At 45.7% G+C, this 23,072-nt stretch overlaps 1 protein-coding gene across 2 annotated transcripts in view; it reads right to left on the bottom strand.

Moving 5' to 3' along the window:
* The window catches only part of LOC141098586 (cytochrome P450 2C5-like), a 306,296-nt gene that overhangs the window by 78,890 nt on the left and 204,334 nt on the right, over nucleotides 1-23,072 (bottom strand). For both annotated transcript variants that reach the window (XM_073586497.1, XM_073586496.1), the window contains exon 7: nucleotides 1,730-1,871. In XM_073586497.1, coding sequence (XP_073442598.1) covers nucleotides 1,730-1,871 — 142 coding nt within the window. The remainder of the gene's footprint in view (nucleotides 1-1,729; nucleotides 1,872-23,072) is intronic.

Here is a 23,072-nt window from a genome sequence, read left to right as displayed (position 1 = left end):
AGGGACCGCCGCCCAGTTGTCGCCCACCGGCTAGGGTGGGACCGGCAAGTAGGTAGGGTCAGCGGGGGGGTGGAGCTCAGTGGCACCTTCTTTCCCCGCCGTGTGGTGGAATCATAACACACGCCATAATCGATGTCTGAGGGAGAAACAGTTATAATCTGGGACAGTGCCAAGATGCGTCCGTCCAGGCTGAGAACTACTGGTAACTGAATTGCTGTGAGTATTGACTTCATAGAGGTTACATCAATTTCTAGCTTAGCTGAACTGCGGTGACCTCAATGAGGCCTCCGCTACCACCATGAGAAAAGCTCTCATGGTGCTAGCGGGGATCTCACCGTGGACATCGCAGTTCAGCCTGGCTGGGAAAGCAGCCTCAGTGATCGGACTTAACGTTGATGATGTCACCACCGGTCTCTGAGGCTGCGCTTGCAGCAGTTCAGTCACTAGTGGTTCTCAGCCTGGACGGTGGCATCTTGGCACCGTCCAGGTTGAAAACTGTTCATCCCCCAGGCTTGGATTACGGCATGGGACAGAAGGACAGACAGGTATTATTTATTTTAGTTTTTTTATTTTACTTTTATTACAGGAGCATGAGGGCTTCACTGGAATTAGGCATTCAAGTAAAAATAGAAAGCTGTGTTTTGCTTTATTTCTAATAAAAGACTTTATTCTGGCTGTGTCTTTATTTACCATATAACTATAGGATTAGTAATGGATATGTGTCTTATAGATGCCTCTCCATTACTAATTGGTGGGTCTGATGTCACCTGACATTACAAGGGTGACATCAACCCCACAAATATGAACCTCACTTACCACTGCTAAAGGGGGGAAAGCCAGGCAAAGCACCAGAATTGTTGCATCTAATAGATGTGCTTTTTGTAGGAAGCTGCAGGCTGCTATTTTTAGGCTGGGGAGCCAATATCCATATCCCCTTACCAGCCTGAAAACACCAGCCCCCAGCTTTCTGCTTTAGCAAGGTTGGTTGTAAAGAATGAGGGTACCCCATTTAATTAATTGAAAAAACAGCGTGGGGACCCCTCTATTCTTGAAAACTAGCCTAGCTGAAGCTGACAGCTGAGGGGTGGCAGCACCCAGCTGTGAGTTTTGTCTGGCTGGTTAGCAAAAGTACAGGGGGACCCATACCATTTTTTTTTTAAATTATTTATTTAGAGCGCAGGAGTGAGTGATGAATACCCCCCCATCCGCCACTCCTGCTCTCACTGTAATTAGTGGCTACAGGTGTCGGATGATGGGATCAGTAGTCCCATCAGCTTACACCAGTGACTGAAGGAAAACATTATACCTCACATCACAGCTGTGCGCTCACACTGTCTTTTGACAGTGTGGGAACCATGGCCCTCTGATCGGCGGGGATGATTTCCCTGCCTATCAGAAGCAGTGTTTGCTGGGCTGCCATACACATGACAGCATGACAAACCCCCGGTGTTTGGGCAGCCGAACCCTAGCAGTAACACGGACGTCCTGGTGAAGTCCGTGTTTGGTGTCCATACCCGAACAGTAGGTGTTCAGTATGGACACCAAACTTTACTGTTCGCGTTCGCCCATCTCTAGTAGTAACATCACAACGTGCATCTCCTAAAGTCCATAGAGAATTATATAAATACAGATAATGAGAAAAGATTGTCTATCACTGTCTGGTTTTAATTAGTAAAAAGCAAAATAATGTTAAAATGATACATTCCCACACATAAGGTGGGTCTCTTACTTTGGATTTCTGGATACTTCATCATTAGTAGAAGGCCCCATCTCAGGGTGGTTGAGGTTGTCTCTATACCAGCTTCAAAGAGATCCGCAACCAGCATTGTTAGGTTTTCGTTGGTGAAGTATAATTTAGGATTTGGCTTCTCCTAATGTAGAAAATACATCAAAAAACATGTTCTTTGAGAAGCCACTTTGAACTGCTGCTCAAGCAAGAATCCAAACTCAAGCATTAGTTACAAACATGAAGCATGGAAGAGGGGAGCAGAAAAGCTAAGAATAGGAGAGCGTTTGTAAAAATTGTTTGCACATAGATACTTGCCAAAGCAGCAAATCAGAGCAGCTTCTAAAAGAGCATAAACTTGGTAGTTAAAACAGCACTTTTAGCATTGTTTTATAGCATTAGTATTATAGCAGTGTGATAAAACGCTTTTGTACAGTATGTGACACTTTACCCACTATTTCTACAATATATTTTATCATATGTGTTGGGCATTGTCATATGCTCCCATTCACTAGATCTACCTAACTGTCTCTCTCTATCTATATATCTATTATCTATCTATCTACTTATCTATTATCTATCTAATGAAAAGAAAATGAAAAACAGCACAGGCAGAAAGCATTCCTGGGTGTCTTGCCTCCAAGACAATGACCAAACTTCCAAATGCAGACAAAAAAAACGAAGGCTGCACACCAGTTGAGGGTGAAAAATTGTGGCTATTTAATTGCCCAAAATGGCGACGTTTTGGCTCAGTATTGTGAGACTTTCTCTTGAGCCATGTCCAGCGTTCCTTACTACCAACTGCGAATGCGTCAACGTATCATCTATCTAACATCAATCAGAAAAAAAAAATATGGCGCAGCACCAGCAACAGCTAAAAATGGAAATAGTGGGTGAAAAGCCCCCAAGGCAAATTGAAACCTTGGTAATATCCAAGCAAATAGAGGCAGCACTCCAAGGTCAAAAAGTATAAATGGTTTATTAACCAGTTGTGATGGCGTCATTTTGTTCCAAGTGTGGGACTTTCCCAAGCCAAGTGCGCAAGTTAGTTCCACATTTGGAACAAAATATTAGCTATCACAATGGGTCAATAAAGCAGAGTTGCTTGTATATTGTCACTGTTTGGTATTGTCTGGGGATTTGCATCAACTGCGTCCATTTTTTGCTGTTGCTGGTGCTGCACCATCTATCTAGTTATGACCTTTTGAAAATCAAATTTGCCATCTTTGAAAAATTTGTCTCAAAAATTTGATTTTCAAGCCAATTGAATGGGTGTAAAAAAGAAAGAGGAAAAAAACCAGAGGAATAGAGAAAAGAGAGAGGTAGAAAGAGAAAAAGGTGGATGAGGGGGAGATTGAACCCAAGCTTTGGCATCACAAAAGTGAAAAGAACTGTGTGGATACTTGAATGCATCAATCAATTACACTCTGATGCCGCCTTTCATATCTCTGTGTCGCTATTGATACAACTGATAAAACTAGAGGGCAGGCACAGACAACAGTATTTTCTCTCATCCTAGAGAGTTTGGCCAATTATGTGAATCAAATTCTGATCAGAGTTCTAACAGAGTGTGGTTATAGTGTGATCCCATTCTCTTGGATGAGGATAAAATGAAGATAAAAAATCTCCATCTTCTCCATTTTGTCAGTCCATGGAAATCGGACTGCACTTAGATGTCATTCAAGATCAGTCCTTTGTTTTCCATGGACTCATTGACTTGCATGGCCAACTGCGATCCGGATATTGGATCAAACTTCGGCTTTCTTCGAACTTTTGCACGGATCGGCTGTGAAGACACCAGAGTGCATCTTAATTACCCAGATGACTATGTTTTTGCAAACCAAGAAGAATTACTTTTTATCTGTATATTGGTTTGTGGATTTAAGTGTTTATTTCTGGTGGGTCAAGAGGACAGACTGGCAAACTGATATACCATTTAACATACTGTGTATGTCTGTAATAGTGACTTGTACATTGTGTGTATCTTTGCTTACTGATGTGTGCTGATATGCTAATTGTGCATTATATTCTGAAACTAGTATGTTGATTTCTAAAGTAAAGAGGAAAGGAATGTGAGGGTGGACTGAAGGACACTGGGTAATTGCTTACATGCCTTGGGTATAAAAAAAGACTATAGACAGAGAGAGCAGATCTCATCTCATCTCATCTCCCAGAGCTACCAGTCGGACATTCTGATAAACCCTCAATGGATGAGAGACAGGACTGCAGCCAATTCATCATGGCACCATGACGAGGGACATGGATCTATGATTTTATAGGACTCAACCTAGGGCAGTGTTTCTCAACTCCAGTCCTCAAGACCCACCAACAGGTCATGTTTTCAGGATTTCCTTAGTATTGCACAGGTGATGGCATTAATACTTGAGCAGGTGTTGAAATTATCCCCTGTGCAATACTAAGGATATCCTGAAAACATGACCTGTGGGTGGGTCTTGAAGACTGGAGTTGAGAAACACTCACCTAGGGGTTGTCAGCTCCAGTTTGAAGGACACAGATCTGATCCAGTGACCATCTCTGAACCATGGATATGTTTGGAGACAGCCAGGTTTGGGACCCGCTGATCCTCTGGTTCCATAAAGATGGTCAGATAAGTCAGGTGGTGGCTCTCGTATCAAGTGACTTTGGATGTTGTATGAACTCTATGGACTGTTCTCAGTCATCTCCCTATGCTTGTCATCTATTCTCTGTGTCTGTATCACAGGTGGAATAGCATAGTAACATAGTAAGGTCGAAAAAAGACATTAGTCCATTCAGTTCAGCCTATAAAATTCTGTCAGAATAAATCCCCAGATCTACGTCTTTCTAAAGAACCTAAGAATAACTGTAAAATACAATATCGTTACGCTCCAGGAAGACATCCAGGCCTCTCTTGAACCCTTCGACTGAGTTCGCCATCACCACCTCCTCAGGCAGGGAATTCCAGATTCTCACTGCCCTAACAGTAAAGAATCCTCTTCTATGTTGGTGGAAAAAACTTTTTTCCTCCAGACGCAGAGAATGCCCCCTTGTGACCGTCACCTTCCTTGGTATAAACAGATCCTCGGAGAGATATTTGTATTGTCCCCTTATATACTTACACGTAGTTATTAGATTGCCCCTCAGTCGTCTTTTTTGTAGACTAAATAATCCTAATTTTGCTAATCTCTCTGGGTATTGTAGTTCCCCCATCCCCTTTATTAATTTTGTTGCCCTCCTTTGTACCCGCTCTAGTTCTAGCGACCCTAGGAGCTCTGTCGTATCATCTACTATTGTCTCAGTGAGTCAGCCATAGGGTGTGACTCTTCAGGATCTCAGCTTAGGGTACATCAGGTCTGACTGAAAGAACACAGGACTGTCATCAGTCATCTCCCTATGCTTGTCGATATCTTTTCTCTGTGTGTGTATCACAGGTGAAATAGCGACCCTGGGAGCTCTAACGTAGCATCTACCATTATCCCGGCAAATCAGCGGAAGGGTTAGACCCTGTAATGTGAACCATCTTGAGGTAATTGTTGGGTTTGTTCTATTTGCTATTGCGTGTTTTCATTCAATAAAGTATTTGTCACACTGTTTTACCCTAACCCTATGATATCTGTGTAGTATTGTGGAAAGAGGAGATGAGAGGATAATGGAGCATGAGGATCGGAGGTTTCGTGCAGGTAAGTACCGGGAGACTAAGTCACAGATCTGTGGAGGAGACAGGTTGTGGATGGCTTTGTAAGCCATAGTTAGGGTTTTGAACTGGAATCTAAGGGCAATGGTGAGCCAATGAAGGGATTGACAGAGAGGAGGGGCCGGGGAATAGTGGGGCGGTATGTTGATTAGTCAGGCAGTGGAGTTAGATTGGTAGGGTATGAGAGGGGAGGCAGCAAAGCAGGAGGTTGTAGTAGTCATGGTGGAAGATGATGAGGGCATACACTCGTGTTTTTGCAGATTCTTCATTAAGGAATGTGCGGATCCAGGAAATATTTTGAGTTGGAGTCGGCAGAAAGTGAAAAGGGCTTGGATATGTTTTTTAAAGGAGAGATCATAGTCAAGTGTTACATACCATAGAAGAAAAGCAGGACAAAGGCACAGCTGTATGACCTCGGGTTAAAGAAGCTGCACACACATCAGGGAATACGGGTGCCACTTCCATGGAAAAAAGTCTGTATCCATAGAGAAGAAAGCGGATAGGCACAATCTGTCCCGTGCAAAAATATCCTTCATTGTGGCATCATCATACCAACAGCAGGCAGATAAAACGATAGAGCAAATACAGACGATGATCGTTTCACACTTACATTGCGCTTCAACAGGTCATATGTAGGACAAAGCTACGGTTGCAGGGACTGAAACTGTTAAAATGCCTGCACAGGGAGGTGACCTAAATAAATTATTATTAAGAAAGCAGGCTAGATGGATTATTCGGACTTGTGCTTAAGGTCCATCAGGTTTCAATGATAAAATCGACATGACTGTGTTTTGTGATTCTTTTATTTGTTTTTAATGATTCTTCTTTTGCAATTTTTTTTGCTTTCCACTTGTTCATAGTTAATGAGATGCTTTCACCTGATGTTTGGTGGGTGGGACAAGGGCAATGGTTGCTTTTAAATATGTTGTGAGCTTTTTCCTACATATGACCTGTTGAAGCTCAAAGTAAGCGCGAAATGATCATCGTCTATATTTGCTCCATCGTTTTATCTGCCTGCTGTTGGTAATATGATGCCACAATAAAGGATATTTTTTGCACGGGACAGATTGTGCCTATCCGCTTTCTTCTCTATGGAGAGTCAAGGGTTACCCAGAGGTAGCAAGCTTGTGAGATTAGGGAGAGTGAGCAGCCATTGACATTGATGGATAAGTCTATTGGGGTGTTGAGTGAAATTGAGGAAAGATAATGAATTCTGTTTTATCCATGTTACATTTTAGAAATGTGCAATGAGTGGAGAGGTATAGGGTGCACCAAAATGTTAATTACAAATGAGAACATGTATGAGGGTGCAAAAGCCTTTCATGGAATAATCCATGAAAATTCCATTTTAGAAATCTATCAGAGAAGAAAGATGGAATAGCTGACAGACATTGTGCGATTCTGGTTAGTAAGGAGGTAATATCGCGACCAGTTACTTAATTCTGTGTGTCATCAGCATAGATATGATCCCGAAAGCAGTGGGACTCTACGAGCTGTCCCAGACCAAAGGTATAGATGAAGAAGAGCAGGGGTCCTAGAACTGAACCTTGAGGTACACCAACAACTAGGGGGAGAGATGAGGAGGCGGTGTGTAAGTGGGATACTTTAAATGTCCGGTCTGTAAGGTATGAGGAAATCCAAGATAGGGACAAATTTGTGATGCCAAGCGATCAGAGAATCTGTATTAAGAGGGAATGGTCAACTGTGTCGAAAGCAGAGGCCAGGTGCAGGAGGAGGAGGACAAAGTAGTGTCTCTTGAATTTGGCAGTTAGTAGGTAGTGATGAGTGAGCATCAAAATTAGTGATGAGCGAGCACTAAGATGCTTGGGTGCTCGTTGCTCGGGTCGAGCATATTGGAATACTTGGGACGCTCCACCCAAGCAACAAGCCCAATGTAAGTCTATAGGAAAACCGAATATTTTTGCCGCGATCCCCCTCGAGAGTCCATTTATGGTCTAAAAACATCTGAACATGATGGAAACAGTGCTCAAATGCATTGGGAACATCATGTGGAATGCCCCTGGAGGCATTTCTGACTCCCAGGTCACAGCTGTGAACAATGTTGTCAGAGTCTTACGCCATTTTTACAGGAGCACCAAAAAACATACAAAAAAGAAACCAAAATGGATTTTCCTGAGAAATATGTTAAGGAACATCCTTAACATCCTTTCCAGGGTAATGACATTTATATTAGGCAAAATAATTAACCCAAAACAAAAATGTTCCTCCACCACATGGGCTTTGTTCACACATAGCGTTTTTCAACTTTAGCATTGCTTTCAACCAAGACAAAAGTATTCACTGGGAAATGTCATTTTAACAGTTTACAACCTTCTTTGGCCATGTGGCATGTGACACATCATCAGAAACATCCTGCATCACTTATGAAGGAGGGACTCTGAAAGTCACAAAGTCTATTTTTAGAGGGCCAGCAGTCGGCCCTCAATATTTTTAGAGAGCCATCATCCGGCTATGCTTTGTTGTTCCCATTATTAAAGGGAACCTGTCGCCCCCCCAGTGCGTTTTTAAGTAAAAGAGCCACCTTCAGCAGCACTAAGGCTGCATTCTGTGAAGGAGGCTCTTCTGTTTCTGACCCTAGTAACGCAGAAATATTGACTTTTATAAATAGGTCCTCATACTTGTAATGCGTCCCATAGGTATGATGTGTCCCCCTGTATCAGCCGTTTGCCAGCCATCCATCATGCTTGTCCTACATCTGGGCACCGCCTTCTCCTGTGTAGTATGCCTCTGCTGTGACAACTCGAGCTGAAGCTTCCTCCATCCCCCTCCTCCTCTTTCTTTTTCCTCTCTGGGCACAAAAGCAGGTCACTGGCAGGTCAACTCATCAGACACTGCTGTGCTGATAGAGAAAAAAGAAAGAGGAGGAGGGGGATGGGGGAAGCTGCAGCTAGAGTTGTCACAGCACAGGCACACTGCACAGGAGGAGGCGGTGCCCAAACGAAGGACAGGCATGATGGACGGCTGGCAGACGGCTGATACAGGGGGACACACCATACCTATGGGACGCATTACAGGTGTGAGGACCTATCTATAAAAGTCAATATTTCTGCATTACTAGGGGTCAGAAACAGTAGAGCCACCTTCGCGGAATTCAGCCTTATTGCTGCTGAAGGTGGCTCTTTTACTTAAAACCCCCCTGGGGGGGTGACAGGTGCCCTTTAAACATTGGATCGCTTGAACTGTTATTGCGCATGCAGTGAGTGGCAGGGCTGCCCAAAAGTTGGACACCCCTCAAAAACCCATTGAACAGTTCTCATGGATGACCACATGCAACCATAGTTCCCAGTATTCATTTGGTGCTTCCATACTGTTTGCTTATTCATTAAAGCCCTGCACCAAAGTTACATCCACCCCAATAAGCCTTTGAACCCATGTACTGGATGGCCACAGGAAAACCCAGTTCACATTATTCATTTGGTACTCCCATACTGTTTGCTTATGCATTGAATGCAAGGTCTTTCCTGCACCAAAGTTACATGCAACCCAATAAGACTTTGAAGCAATGTACTAGATAGCCACATTAAGCCAAATATCCCCATTCTTCTTTATTTGGTACTGGCATACTGTTTGCCTATTCATTGAATACAAGGCCTGCCCTGCACCAAAGTTACATGCACCCCAAAAAGCCTTTGAACCCATGTACTGGATGCTGACAGGAAAACCCAGTTCACATTATTTATTTGGTACTCCCATACTGTTTTCTTATCCATTGAATTCAAGGCATGCCGTGCGCCAAAGTTATACGCACCCCAATATGTATTTGAAGCCACGTACTGGATGGCCACATGAAAACCAAGTTCACATTATTCATTTGGTACTCCAATACTGTTTGCTTATGTATTGAATGCAAGGCCTGTCCTGCACCAAAGTTACATGCACCTCATTAAGACTTTGAAGCAATGTGATAGATGGCCACAGGAAAACCCACTTCACATTATTTATTTCATACTCCCATACTGTTTTCTTATCCATTTAATTCAAGGCCTGCCATGCACCAAAGTTACACACGCCCCAATAAGTCTTTGAAGCCACTTACTGCATGTGTAGTGACCCAGTCCAGTGTGTGTCTGTCCCTTTAAGTAATACTGAATTGTGAGTAGCTTCTGTACACTACTGCTCACTCTCTAACTGGCTCTCTACATTATTTGTGAGCTGTAATTCCCCATTTCGAGTCACCTTCATTTTAGATGCAATGCATTTCTCGTTTGCTGTGTTCTGTTGCCATCTAATGGTGAAAGTGTACAATGACTGAATTATTGTTTTCTAAGGATCTGAAATGTGAATTCGGTCTCCTATTGGCCAGCTCCTAGTCACATAGTCAATAGGAGGAGCTGTTTTTCCAGGCAAGTCTAGAATGTTCTTGAGTCTGAGGAATGCCTTCAGGGAGAACAGAACACACGTGGAGGAGGTTTTTACCTCAAGATCTCCTGCAGGCATAAAAGCCTGATTTACCGCTAACCTGTACAGACATCATTCCATTTCTGACAGGATTCACCACATGTAAAGTATTGCTGACAGGATTCACCACATGTAAAGTATTTATCACGTAGCCTTGTCCTGTGTGACGCGACCTGCAGGTCAATAACTAAAACAACAAGACAAACAAGGGAACACCGGGGACACAGTTACAATGATGGGCTCTACAATAGGGAACGGGGACGTGGAGACCTCCTACACTCCCCTGAGGCAGTGTCCCTGAACACTACTAACGTTCCCTAAACTGGCTCTTCACTAGTGTTGAGCGATACCATCCGATATTGTGAAATATCGGATCGGATTGGATCGGACTGATACCCAAAAAGTATCGGATATCGCCGATTCTGATACCGGAAACCAATGCTAGTCAATGGGACAGAAATATCGGAATTAAAATAAAACACTTTATTTCCTTGTAGGTTAATTCTACATGAAGAAAAACAACTAATAATAATGTAGAATGCATTGGGGGAGGTGGAGGAGACATTAAAGGCATAGAGGTTTAGCCCAATCAAATGGAATAGCAGGAATACATTTTTTTTAAAGACATTCGAAGTTACAAAGATATTGACTATGTTAACCTTTGTTATATTTTGTCAGATATGTATGTTTCACTACTTCCATGCTCTTTACCTTCTTTTTTACTTCTCCCACACTTTCTCATTCATGATCCTCAGCAGCAGCATCTTTTTCATCAACTTCTTCTTCACCTTATTCATCTTCTTCTTCTTCACCTTCTTCTTTTTTTCACATTCTTCATATTCTTTTTCTTCAACTATTATTCTTCTTCAAATTCTACTTCATCTTCTTCCTATTCTTCTTCTTCTTCATGATATTCTTATTTGTGACAGGCATTCCTGTAGTTGTTATCTATAAAAGTTTGAAGATTACACCTTCCGTTCTGCCTGTCAAAAAAGATTTTCAACAGGATTTGTCCGCGTTCAGTTTGGCCTGCAGCAGCAGGCATTTTCCAGGGTCACCATGAGGAGGAACGAACTCACCCTCATACACTGCTTAGTCTTCTTCTGCTTATAATTTAGATAATATCTTTTGCTCTGATTTTTATTCTTATACTTAATGTTCTTCTGCTTTTTGTTCTTCTGCTTCTTGGTCTTCTGCTTCTTGGTCTTCTGTCTCTTGTTGTTCTGTATGTTGGTGGTTGTCTTAATGTTCTTTGTCCTCTTGGTCATCTTCAGGGTCATCATTTTGGTCTTCTTCGGGGTGGTCTTCCGTGTCATCGTCTTCAGGGTCATTGTTTTCGTGGTTGTCGTCTTCTTCGGGGTGGTCTTCAGGGTCGTCGTCAGGCAGATCCAGAGTGATAACCAAAAACCATTTCCAAAAGCTTGAACTTGGAAATGTAGCAGAAGGTACAAGAAGGCTGAGGAACTGCTGAGGACCAGCTGATGGTACTGGAACCCGGATGGGTAGCAGAAGGAACAAGAGCCAATGGCACTACCGAGGACCAGCTGATGGTACTGGAACCCGGTTACTAAGCAGGAGGTACCTGTGCTAGAAAGCAGTACCAAGGACCTGCAGATGTTGCTGGAACTCGGATACCGAGAAGGAGGCACCTAAGCCAAAGGCACTGCCAAGAACCAGCTGACGGTACTGGAATCTGGATGGGTAGCAGAAGCTGCAAGAGCCAATGGAACTAGCGAGGACCAGCTGATGGTGCTGAAACCCAGAGGGGCAGCAGAAGGAACAAGAGCTAATGGCACTACCGAGGACCAGCTGATGGTGCTAGAACCCGGTTACTAAGCAGGAGGTACCTGTGCTAGAAAGCACTACCAAGGACCAGCAGACGTTGCTGGAACTCGGATACCGAGAAGGAAGCACCTAAGCCAAAGGCACTGCCGATAACCAGGTGACGGTACTGGAACCCGGATGGGTAGCAGAAGGTACCCGTGAAAAACAAAGTTGCAAGGCCGCGAGCCGGCCATAGTTACCGAAACCCACAGTCCTACAGGGGGTGCTTGTCCTATTGGCACTATGGAACCAGCCTTTGTTGCCAGATCCCGCAGCCCACATAGGAAGCCCATAAACTGCAGGCACCATAGACTCGGCTAAACTGACCGCAACACGACAGGACAACGTATTGGTGGCAAAGTGACATTGACACTACTGGAACCAGGCTGGGCAGGAGGGAGTACCCGTGCAAAAGACACTGCCGAGAACCAGCTGATGGTGCTGGAACCAGGAGGGGCAGCAGAAGGAACAAGAGCCAATGGCACTACCGAGGACCAGCTGACGGTGCAGGAACACGGTTACTAAGCAGGAGGTACCTGTGCTAGAAAGCACTACCAAGGACCAGCAGACGTTGCTGGAACTTGGATACCGAGAAGGAGGCACCTAAGCCAAAGGCACTGCCGAGAACCAGCTGACAGTACTGGAACCCAGATGGGTAGCAGAAGGTACCCATGAAAAACAAAGTTGCAAGGCCGCGAGCCGGCCGCAGTTACCGAAACCCACAGTCCTACAGGGTGTGCTTGTCCTATTGGCACTATGGAAACAGCCTTTGTTGCCAGATCCTGCAGCCCACATAGGAAGCCCATAAACTGCAGACACCATAGACTCGGCTAACCCGACCGCAACACGACAGGACAATGTATTGGTGGCAAAGTGACGTTGACACTACCCGGAAACAGCAGGTGTGCTGGAACCAGGCTGGGTAGGAGGGAGTACCTGTGCCAAAGACAATGCCGGTAAACAGCTGGCGGTGCTGGAACCCAGGGAAAATACTAAAAACAGAGTGGAGACAGATACCTAATTGGAACAAGTTTAAAATCTGTAGTTGTGTGAGTGTGGACAGAGCAGGAGAAATTGCTGAACACACAGCTGGGGGGGATCAGATGACATTTCTGAACCCCAATAACACTGGAGCATATGTTGACTGTGCAGATGGCACTTCTGAGCAGCAACTGGCGATGTTGGAGGCCAGCCGTGTTGAGCAACCTCTTCTAAAACCTCCTCCCTTAGTGCTTGCAGTGTTTTTTGAAGCAGGTAGATAAGGGGGACAGTCATGCTGACTAGTGCATCATCTGCACTTGCCATCCGCGTGGAATCATCGAAGGCATGCAAAACGTGGCAGATGTCCTTCATAGAGGCCCACTCAGTGGTGCTGAAGTGTGACCGGCGCACAGTGCGACTTGTTTGCGCCTGATGCAGCTGGTACTCCATTACTGCTGCCTGCTGCTCACACAACCGCTCCAACATATGTAACGTTGAATTCCACCTAGTGGGTAGGTCACATATGATGCGATGTTCTGGAAGGCGGAATCGGCGCTGCAGAGCTGCAATGCGTGATCTTGCCATGCTGGAACGCCACAAGTGAGCACACTCTATGTGGATCTTGTGCAGCAGTGCATCAAGATCCGGATAGTCCCTCAGAAAGCTCTGCATGACCAAGTTGAGCACATGTGCCAGAGATGGGATGTGAGTGAGGTTGCCTAGGCCCAGAGCTGCCACCAGATTTCGGCCATTGTCACACACTACCAAGCCTGGCTGGAGATTCGGTGGCACAAACCACACGTCGCTCTCCTGCTTGATGGCATTCCAGAGCTCCTGTGCTGTGTGGCTTCAATTCCCCAAAGAAATTAATTTCCGTACGGCCTGTTGACGTTTGTCCACGGCTGTGCTCATATCGGGTAAGCGTTCACGGGTCCATGTGGAGGTAGACCGTGACGGCTCCTGCAGCACTGATTCTGAGGAACTGGAGTATGAGGAGGAGTCAATGTGTACAGACTGGATTCCTGCAATCCTTGGAGTTGGCAGAACACCTACAGCGCCACTCTCAAGATCTGTACCCAGCTCCACAACATTGACCCAATTGGCAGTGAGGGAAAGGTATCATCCCTGTCCATGGTTACTGGCCCATGCATCGGTGGTCTGGTGGACCTTGCTACTGACGGCGTTTAGTAGCGCATGTTTAATTTTTCCCTCCACATGCTTTTACAGGGCAGGGACGGCTTGCCTGCTGAAATAAAAGCGGCTGGGCATGGTGTATTGTGGGACTGCCAATGCCATGAAGTTACTGTCAGTCTCCACCAGCCTGAATGAGAGCATTTCAAGGGCCAGTAGTTTGGCAATGCCAGCTTTAAGAGCCTGTGCTCGGGGATGGTTTGCCGAGTATGGCCGTCTTTTCTCTCATGCCTGTGCTACCGATGGCTGTAGAGTGGCCTGGGAGTATGAGGATGACAGGGTACGTGATGCTGTGGGTGGAATGTCACTGGGTGTTCTTTCATGGCGATCCTGTGAGGAAGCCGAACCAGCAGTGTGTGTGAGCTGGAGGAAGAGGCTACAACACGAGCTGAAAAGGTGGTAGGTGGTGCTGTAGGTTGGCCTACGTCTTCAGTGTGTCTTTGTAACTCCACCACGTGCTTGGTCCGCACATGTTTCCACATATTTGTGGTATTGAGATTGCTGACACTTTTCCCTCTTTTGACTTTATTATAACACAGCTTGCATTTGACAAAGCAAATGTCATCTGCAACTGTGTCAAAAAAGGACCATGCACTGCAAGTCTTGGGAGCGCCCGTTTTGGAAGAGGAATGCTCCTAACGGGTGCCGAAGTGGAGGCTACAGGAAACCAAGTCTGCCCCCTCCCTCTCCCTCCTGTTTTGGCCGTTCGGGGAATCTCTTCCTCAGAGCTGCTCCCACAACCTTCCTGTTCCTCACGCCATGATGGGTCAAGGACCTCATCATCTACACTCCCCTCTTCAAACATCTGCTTCTCCTGGGTAGTCTCGCCAGCACAGTATGCACCAGAAAGTGGCACCTGAGTCTCATCATCTGATGCATATTGAGGTGTGCTGACCATAGACACTGGCCCACCCGCCTCTTCAAAATGAGAGGGAAAAAGCAGTCGTGCATGACTGCATACTCCCTCTTCTTCACATTCTAGAATGCTGCTTGGCTGGCTGCCTGTTTCCAAGCCAAGAGATTCAGAGAACAGAAGTAGAGATGGCTCCTGTCCAGGGCTCTCTGACTGCCTGGGCAATTTGGCAGGTGGTGAAGAGACAGATGGTTGCTCTTCAGTGCTCTGGCCCTGAGAGGATGTGGAAGTATTTGAAGGCGATGCGTTAGCTGCCATCCATCTGACAACGGCTTCAATTTGTTCGTCCCGCAGCAGTGGGGTACAGCGAGGTCCTACAAAACTGTGCATAAAGGACTGTTGCCTGGTAAAACTGGGGGATGCTGAGTCACTGGTGCCCGCCGCATGCACAGAATCCCCACGTCCTCTCCCTGCAGATACTCCACGTGCACGACCACGTGCCTTACTCCCTGCCTTCTTCATCTTGGTAGACTGATAAAGATAGACAGAAAAGTAGAAGGGGGGGCTTAGTGTGCTTATTCGTGAACAACTGCTAACAGGTATAAGAAACACTAATTTTATAAAGTGTGTGGACTACACTTTAATATGAGCTAATGTGGCCTACACAACTGTCAAGTAGAGTGCTTGGTGAACTTTATTTACGCGGTTTTTTTTTTCAAAAAAACAAAAAGGATGTGACCAAAGATGTGAAAGCGATAGTATCACAAACTTTTTGGAGCTATTACAATGCAGGAAGGTAACCTACAATGCAATAGAGGAGGCTCCAAAAAATAGGCTACGGCCGGTGTCACACTAACCAACGCAAAATACAGTCCGTAGTTTACAGGCGTAATACTGATGAATGACCCCTAAATAGTGCTAAGTATGTCATCCGTAAGCAAGGTGTGGCTGCGTATTTTGCGCATGTCAGCATCCGTATGTAATCCGTATGGCATCCGTATGCAATCCGTATGGCGAGATTTTCTCGCTGCCTTGCAAAATGGACATATAATGGAGCCCTATGACAGGGTTTCTAACAGAAACAAAATAATAGATATAGAAACATATATATATATATATATATATATATATATATATATATATATATATATATATATATATATATATACACAAGTCATTGAGACAAACAAATTATATATATATATATTTATATTTCACAGAGTTCTTCATAGCAGAATAGGCGCTAATTAAATTGCCTGCTTCTATCACATCATTCCCCAACCCGACATGAAATGACACATGGTTTACATTCAGTAAAGCATTTCATTTCATGTTTTTTAATATGTCCCTGACTAATAATTAGATGAGCGTTTGTGTGCAAAATTTTTAAGTTGTAGTTGTTATTTTAAGGGGTAAATTCTTTGTTAAAAAATGTGTGGGCTTCCCATTGCCCTGTAGCGGTGGCGAATGGGTTAATCTAACAAAGGGTTAATGTCACCTTACAATCGAATGGTGACATTAACCCTTTGTTAGATTAACCCACTCGCCACCACTATAGGGCAATGGGAAGCCCACACATTTTTTAACAACGAATTAACCCCTTAAAATAACAACTACAACTCCCAAATTTTGCACACAAACCCTCATCTAATTATTAGTCAGGGACATATTAAAAAACATGAAATGAAATGCTTTACTGAATGTGAACCATGTGTCATTTATGTCGGGTTGGGGAATGATTTGATAGAAGCCGGCAATTTAATTAGCGCCTATTCTGCTATGAAGAACTCTGTGAAATATAAATATATATATATATATCTGTTTGTCACAATGACATGTATGTATATATATGTATTCTATGTGTATAAATCTATTCTTTTGTTTCTTTATTAAACCTGTCAGTGTGAGTTTACTGTATAGCGCACTGAATTGCCGGCTTTTCTAAAAGACACCGGGTGCGTATTTCTCGCAAGTCACATGCGTGGTCCGTGTGTAATGCGTATTTTTAGCGCACCCATAGACTTTCATTGGCGTACTACGGGCGCAGTACGCTGACAATCGCAGCATGCTACGATTGGCACGGACCATAGAATACGCCCGAGAAATATACGGCTGTTGGGAGCAAACCCATAGAGAATAATTTGTCCGTGTGTAATGCGTGCTTTTAACGCCTCTCACTCGTCAGTATTCCTCGCCAGTGTGACACCGGCCTAATACTAATCTGGCTGCGGCTGCAGGACACAAGCCAGAAAAAAGGCTCCTCTATCTACTCCTATGCCATCTACCTATGTAGATGGATATGGCTGGAAGCACACTAATAGGATAAAAAATTCAGGAAAAATGAGCTGCAATAAAACAAAAAAAGGACTATGTATGAGGTAGTGACACACGCTGAGCTGACTACAACCAGAGGTGGCTACAGAACACACTACAACGTGAGCTGCACTCACACACAGAGACCTCACAGGCAGCCATGAACAGTCCAGAGAACTGGGCACCAGCACTGAAAGGCTGCAGAAAGGGTCTACTGTCTACTCCTATAGTGTTTGCAACCAATGTAGATGGATACGGATGGATGCACACTAATAGGAGAATTAATGAAAAATGAGCAGCAATAAAACAAAAATAAATATGTATGAGGCAATGACGCACGCTGAGCGGTCTACAACCAGAGGTGGTTGCAGGACACACTACAGCGTGAGCTGCACTCACACAGACCTTGCAGACAGCTGTGAACAGCACTGCAAGGCAAAATAAAGCTACAGTGATTGATAATGTAGCCTGGGTAAAGCACAATATTATATATCAAATCGCTATCTCTAACTGTCCCTCAGAGTTTTGAACAGCAGCCTGTCCCTAACTGAATTCACAGCAGAGTGAACCCTAAATGGTGGCGGCGGCTTTTATAGTGCATCATGACATAATTTCAGCAGCCAATCACAGCCATGCCATTAGTTAACATGCCTACATGCCTAACAGGATGTGCCCACACTTCTGATGATTCCTCATTGGCTGAATCAAATCAAACTGGCTCATAGCATTATGGGAACTTCCGATTCCGGTATTCGATACGCAAAAAGTATTGGAACTCAGTATCGGAATTCCGATACCGATAATATCGGCCGATACCCGATATTTGCAGTATCGGAATGCTCAACACTACTCTTCACCTGTCGCAGACCAGAATACCTGAATCCCTCACTAGCTCTGCACCTATCCCTTACTAGGGAACTGGCTAGTGCGGACACTGGTCCCACCGCTGTACTAATACACACCAAGGAAAATCACAGACAGGGAAAAACAAACAACACTTAGCTTTCTCTGTAGCCAATGCTCCTGAGGCGAACAGAGTACGGCACCCAGATACAGCTTCCAACTGAACAGCTGCACGCCAAAGCTCTGGATGAGCTGCAAAGCACTGCTCCCAACAGCTCCTCTCCCCTCCAAGGTTGGTTGGGGAATGAACACTACCACCAACAGTGATTTGGAGCACCTGACACCTTTTTATAGTAAGAAGGGGAGGGTTAACACCTGCTGGCTAATTTACACATGTAGTAACCCCAGCGGCCACCCCAACCCATTAGCAGCAACCAAGGTTGCAATAACCACAGCGGCCACCGGGGAGGCAAAACCCATTAGAAGCCACTAGAGTTGAGCGAAACGGGTCGAAAAATTTCAAAAGTCGCTGACTTTTGGCAAAGTCGGATTTCATGAAACGAAACCCGACCCTAGGATGAGGTCGGCCACGAGGTCGGCGACTTACGCGCCAAAGTCGCGTTTCAAAAGTTTGTTTTGCGCTCTTTTTCAGCCAATCAGGATCCACGGACACTGTGGGCAACGTGATGACATAGGCAGGGGTCACCACCATCTTTCAGAAGGGCATGCAAGTGATTGGCTTGCTTTGGTGGGCGTCACAGGGGGTGTAAAAGGGCGTGCACGCCGACCTCCATCTTACTTCTGCCGATCTTAGCATAGGGAGAGGTTGCTGCTGATTCTGTAGGGAGAGCGTTAGGCAGGGAAGAAGAAAAAAAAACTGCTTCTGCTGCTAGCGATTTTGCCTGTACAACACACCAGTCACTGTGTGTGCAGTGCAAGGGGAGGCTATATTTTGGTGGATCAGCGGTGTTGGTTGTTAGGTTGCCTTCTAAGGCTTCCTGACGGCTGCATTGCTGTTTACCCACTGCTCTGCAAACTGCTTTTTTAAAAGCAATCCCAATTTTTTTTTTGTCCTGCTGAGGTACTGAGCGTGCATTTTTTCACTCCATACAGTGGTGCACACTCCTCACACAGTACCGTGTAACGGCTGTTATTATAGCCACAGTGACATCTTACTTCTGCCGATCATAGCATAGGGAGAGGTTGCTGCTGATTCTGTAGGGAGAGCATTAGGCAGGGAAGAAGAAAAAAAAACTGCTTCTGCTGCTAGCGATTTTGCCTGTACAACACACCAGTCACTGTGTGTGCAATGCAAGGGGAGGCTATATTGTGGTGTATCAGTGGTGTTGGTTGTTGGGCTGCCTTCTAAGGCTTCCTGACATTCCTGCATTGCTGTTTACCCACTACTCTGCAAACTGCTTTTTTAAAAGCAATCCAAATTTTTTTTTTTTGTCCTGCTGAGGTACTGAGCGTGCATTTTTTCACACCATACAGCGGTGTACGCTCCTCACACAGTACCGTGTAACGGCTGTTATCATAGCCACAGTGAAGCTATCAGTGTGTCACTCTGTGAGAATAAGTCAAGGACATGTTCCGTTCTTACAGACCTGCACTCTAAGGAGATTCCTATTCTGCCCAATTCTACATACACCTTGTAGTTTGTGATACACTAGCCAATTTCTGCCTGTGACATAGCGCTGTGATATTCAGTGGGCCTCACACAATCCAAAAGTGTCCAGAGTCCACAAGTGTCTGCAGAAATTCAAAATCTCCCTTATCCTCTAGTCACTTTTGTCACAGCTGTGCCATCGAGCCTGTGACATAGCGCTCAGATATTAAGTGGGCCTCACACAATCCAAAAGTGTACAGTGTCCACTAGTGTGTGCAGAAATTCAAAATCTCCCCTGTCCTATAGACACCTTGTACCTTGTTTTACATTACTATATAGTTTGTTGGATTTTGTCTACATTTCTACCAAAAATGAGGAAGGCTGGTGGAAGAGGCCGTAGAATTGGGCGGGGGTTGGCATCTGGTAATGATGGTGTTGGTGGTGGATCTGATGGTAGTGGCAAGATCAAAATAGGACCGAATGCAGGAGGTGTTGAGCCTGCGTCATCGTCTGGCTCCATATGGCTTCGAAGGCTTAGTTTTCTAGGAGTTGGCAAACCGCTTTTAAAGCCAGAGCATCAGGAAAAAGTTTTGTCTTACATTGCTGACTCAGCCTCCAGCTCTATCGCCTCCTCTTCTTCAGTTGTAAAAAGTAAAAGCACTGAGTCGTCATTGGAGGCTCATGTTCATGAACCACACCTTTCCTTGTGTCCTTCACCCCAAACAAGATTGAAGGATGACGCAGGCCATACTACTGATTACTCCATGGAGCTGTTTTCACATACCATGCCTGGATTATCAAGTGAAATGGTGAATTACCCAGGCCAAGATGAATCTGACATGGAGTGCACTGATGCACAGCCGCTGATGGATGATTCTGCTGGTACATTCACTCAGAGCACTACATTGTCCTCGCAGTGTACAGAGCCAGATTCTGACCCTGATGAGACTCAGGTGCCCTTTCCCGCACACTATATCACCATACACGGTGACACAGAGGAAGGTGCACATGACATAGAAGAGGAGGTGATGGATGACCCAGTTGTTGACCCAGATTGGCATCCATTGGGGGAAGAGGGTGCTGCTTCCAATAGCTCAGATGAGGAGCATCCACAGCAGACATCGACATCGCAACAGCTGTTATCTGGCAGGCCCGGAGCACTCCAAAGACAAGTTCCAAACATCAAAAGAGTTGCTGGACAGCTTGTCCAGAGGGTCAAAAGATCACAGCGTGCTAGGCCGCAAAATGTCTGCCAAAGTAGGAAGAGTGCAGTGTGGCACTTTTTTGAACAAAATCCTCATGATCAAGTCAAGGTTATCTGTAAGAAGTGCGCAAAGACCTTTAGCCGAGGGAAAAATCTGAAAAATTTGAATACCAGTTGCATGCTTAGACATTTAACCAGCATGCACTTGCAAGCGTGGACACAACACCAAACCTCAAGTGCCACATGTGCAACTGATCACAACGAAGGTAGTCAGCAATGCTACATTGTTTCCCCCACTGTAAGCCCACCGGTTAGCACAGCAGCAAATGTTGAGGTGTCGTTGCAAGGCCACAGCAGTCAGGGAATCCCACTGTTTTATCAACGAAAGACTGATTCTAGGCCATCAGAAAGAACAACAACTCCATCACCATCATCAACCCTCTCTCAGTCCGCCCTGTCCACCGCTACTTCCACCATATGCAGCTCTCAAGTCCAGCTCACTCTCCCAGACACTATGAGTAGGTCAAGAAAGTACTCAGTCTCTCATCCGCGTACACTGGGTTTGAACGCCCACATTGCCAAACTAATCTCGTTTGAGATGATGCCCTTTCGGTTGGTGGAAAGCACAGCGTTCCGCGAACTCATGGCCTATGCAGTACCATGCTATGACCTACCCAGTCGCCACTTCTTCTCTCGCAAAGCCATCCCAGCCCTCCACCATCATGTGAAAGACCGCATTGTCCATGCACTCAAGCAGTCAGTGAGCGGAAGGGTGCACCTCACAACTGATGCATGGTCCAGTCGGCATGGCCAGGGCCGTTACGTGTCCATCACTGCGCACTGGGTTAATGTGGTGGATGCAGGGTCCACAGGGGACAGCGGTGGTGGGACAGTGCTGCCTAGCCCACGGTATAGGAAACAGTTGGCTGTAGGCGTTCGACCCTCCTCCTCCTCCAGAAGCGAAAGCTCGTCCACAGAGCGCAGTCGTACGAGCACTCCATCTGCAGCTGCCACTGTTGCACACGATGTGTCCCCCTATCGAGCAGCTAGTGGAAAGCATCAGCAGGCTGTGTTGCAGATGATGTGTTTGGGCGACAGACACACCGCCGAGGTGCTGGCCGAGTACTTGAAGCGACAAACTTAGTCATGTCTGGGCAGTGTACATCTTGAGGCAGGCAAGGTAGTTAGTGATAACGGCCGTAATTTTGTGGCAGCCATAGCACTTTCAAAACTCAGCCACATACCTTGCTTGGCTCACACCTTGAACCTGGTGGTGCAGTGCTTCCTCAAAAATTATCCGGCGTTAACAGCCCTGCTCCAGAAGGTGCGAAGACTGTGCTCGCACATCCGCCGGTCGCCTGTACACTCCGTTCGTATGCAGAAGCTGCAGCGATTGCTCCACCTTCCCAACCACCGCCTCATTATCGACATTGCAACAAGGTGGAACTCCACCCTGCACATGGTGGAGCTGCTGTGCGAGCAGAGGCAGGCCATAATGCATTTGTGGGAGGATACACAGCCAGGCACTTTGAGAGCAGACATGGAGTTGACAGGTGTGCAGTGGTCGAAGCTGAAAGACCTCTGTAAAGTCCTTCAGTGTTTTGAGGAATACACACGGCTGGTAAGCGCAGACGACGCCATCCTAAGTATGAGCATCCCACTTATGCGTCTGCTCATGCAAACTTTGACGCACCTTAATGAGCAGGCTTCTGCAGCCAATGTTGATGAGGAGGAAGAGGAGGAGGGAATCCTTGATGACATTCAGCCATTGTCTGCTCAGGGACCTCTCCTGGACGAGGTGGAGGAAGAAGAGGAGGAGGAGGAGGAGGAGGATGATGGGGATGATTACTTAGGGGAGGAGGATGCATCTCGTGGGGCAAGTGAAAATGTTGGCGTGGCAAGGTCTGGTACAGGGTTTGTGCGTGACTGGAGGGATGTGGATTTGCCAGAAAGTGCTCCTCCAACCAGCACTCGCAGTGCATCATTGACACCGGGAACATTGGCCCACATGTCAGATTATGCCTTGCAGATCCTAAAAAGGGACCCCAGCATTGCCAAAATGATGAACGATGACGACTACTGGTTGGCCAGCATCCTGGATCCACGCTATAAAGGCAAATTACAAAACATCATGCCACAGGAGAACCTTGACCTAATATTGGCTAATAAACAAGCAACTCTGGTAAATCGGTTGCTTGAGGCATTCCCAGCACACAGCAGCGGTGATGGTTCTCACACGAGCCGTACGGGCCGGGGTCAGCTTGGCAGAGGTGTTCGTGGTGCACACAGCAGAAGTGGCGTTGGAGACAAGGGTTTCATGACAATGTTGTGGACTGATTTTTCAAGTACCGCTCACACAACTGGTAATACTGCATCGATGTAAAGTGACAGGAGACAGCAGTTGTCAACTATGGTTACAAACTATAAACCAAACAG

The sequence above is a fragment of the Dendrobates tinctorius genome, unplaced genomic scaffold (genome assembly GCF_039654945.1).
Source record: "Dendrobates tinctorius isolate UK_male_01 unplaced genomic scaffold, ASM3965494v1 ptg000093l, whole genome shotgun sequence".
Classification (NCBI taxonomy): domain Eukaryota; kingdom Metazoa; phylum Chordata; class Amphibia; order Anura; family Dendrobatidae; genus Dendrobates; species Dendrobates tinctorius.
Note: the sequence above shows the minus strand (reverse complement) of the source record. Positions and strands in the feature narration are given on the sequence as shown.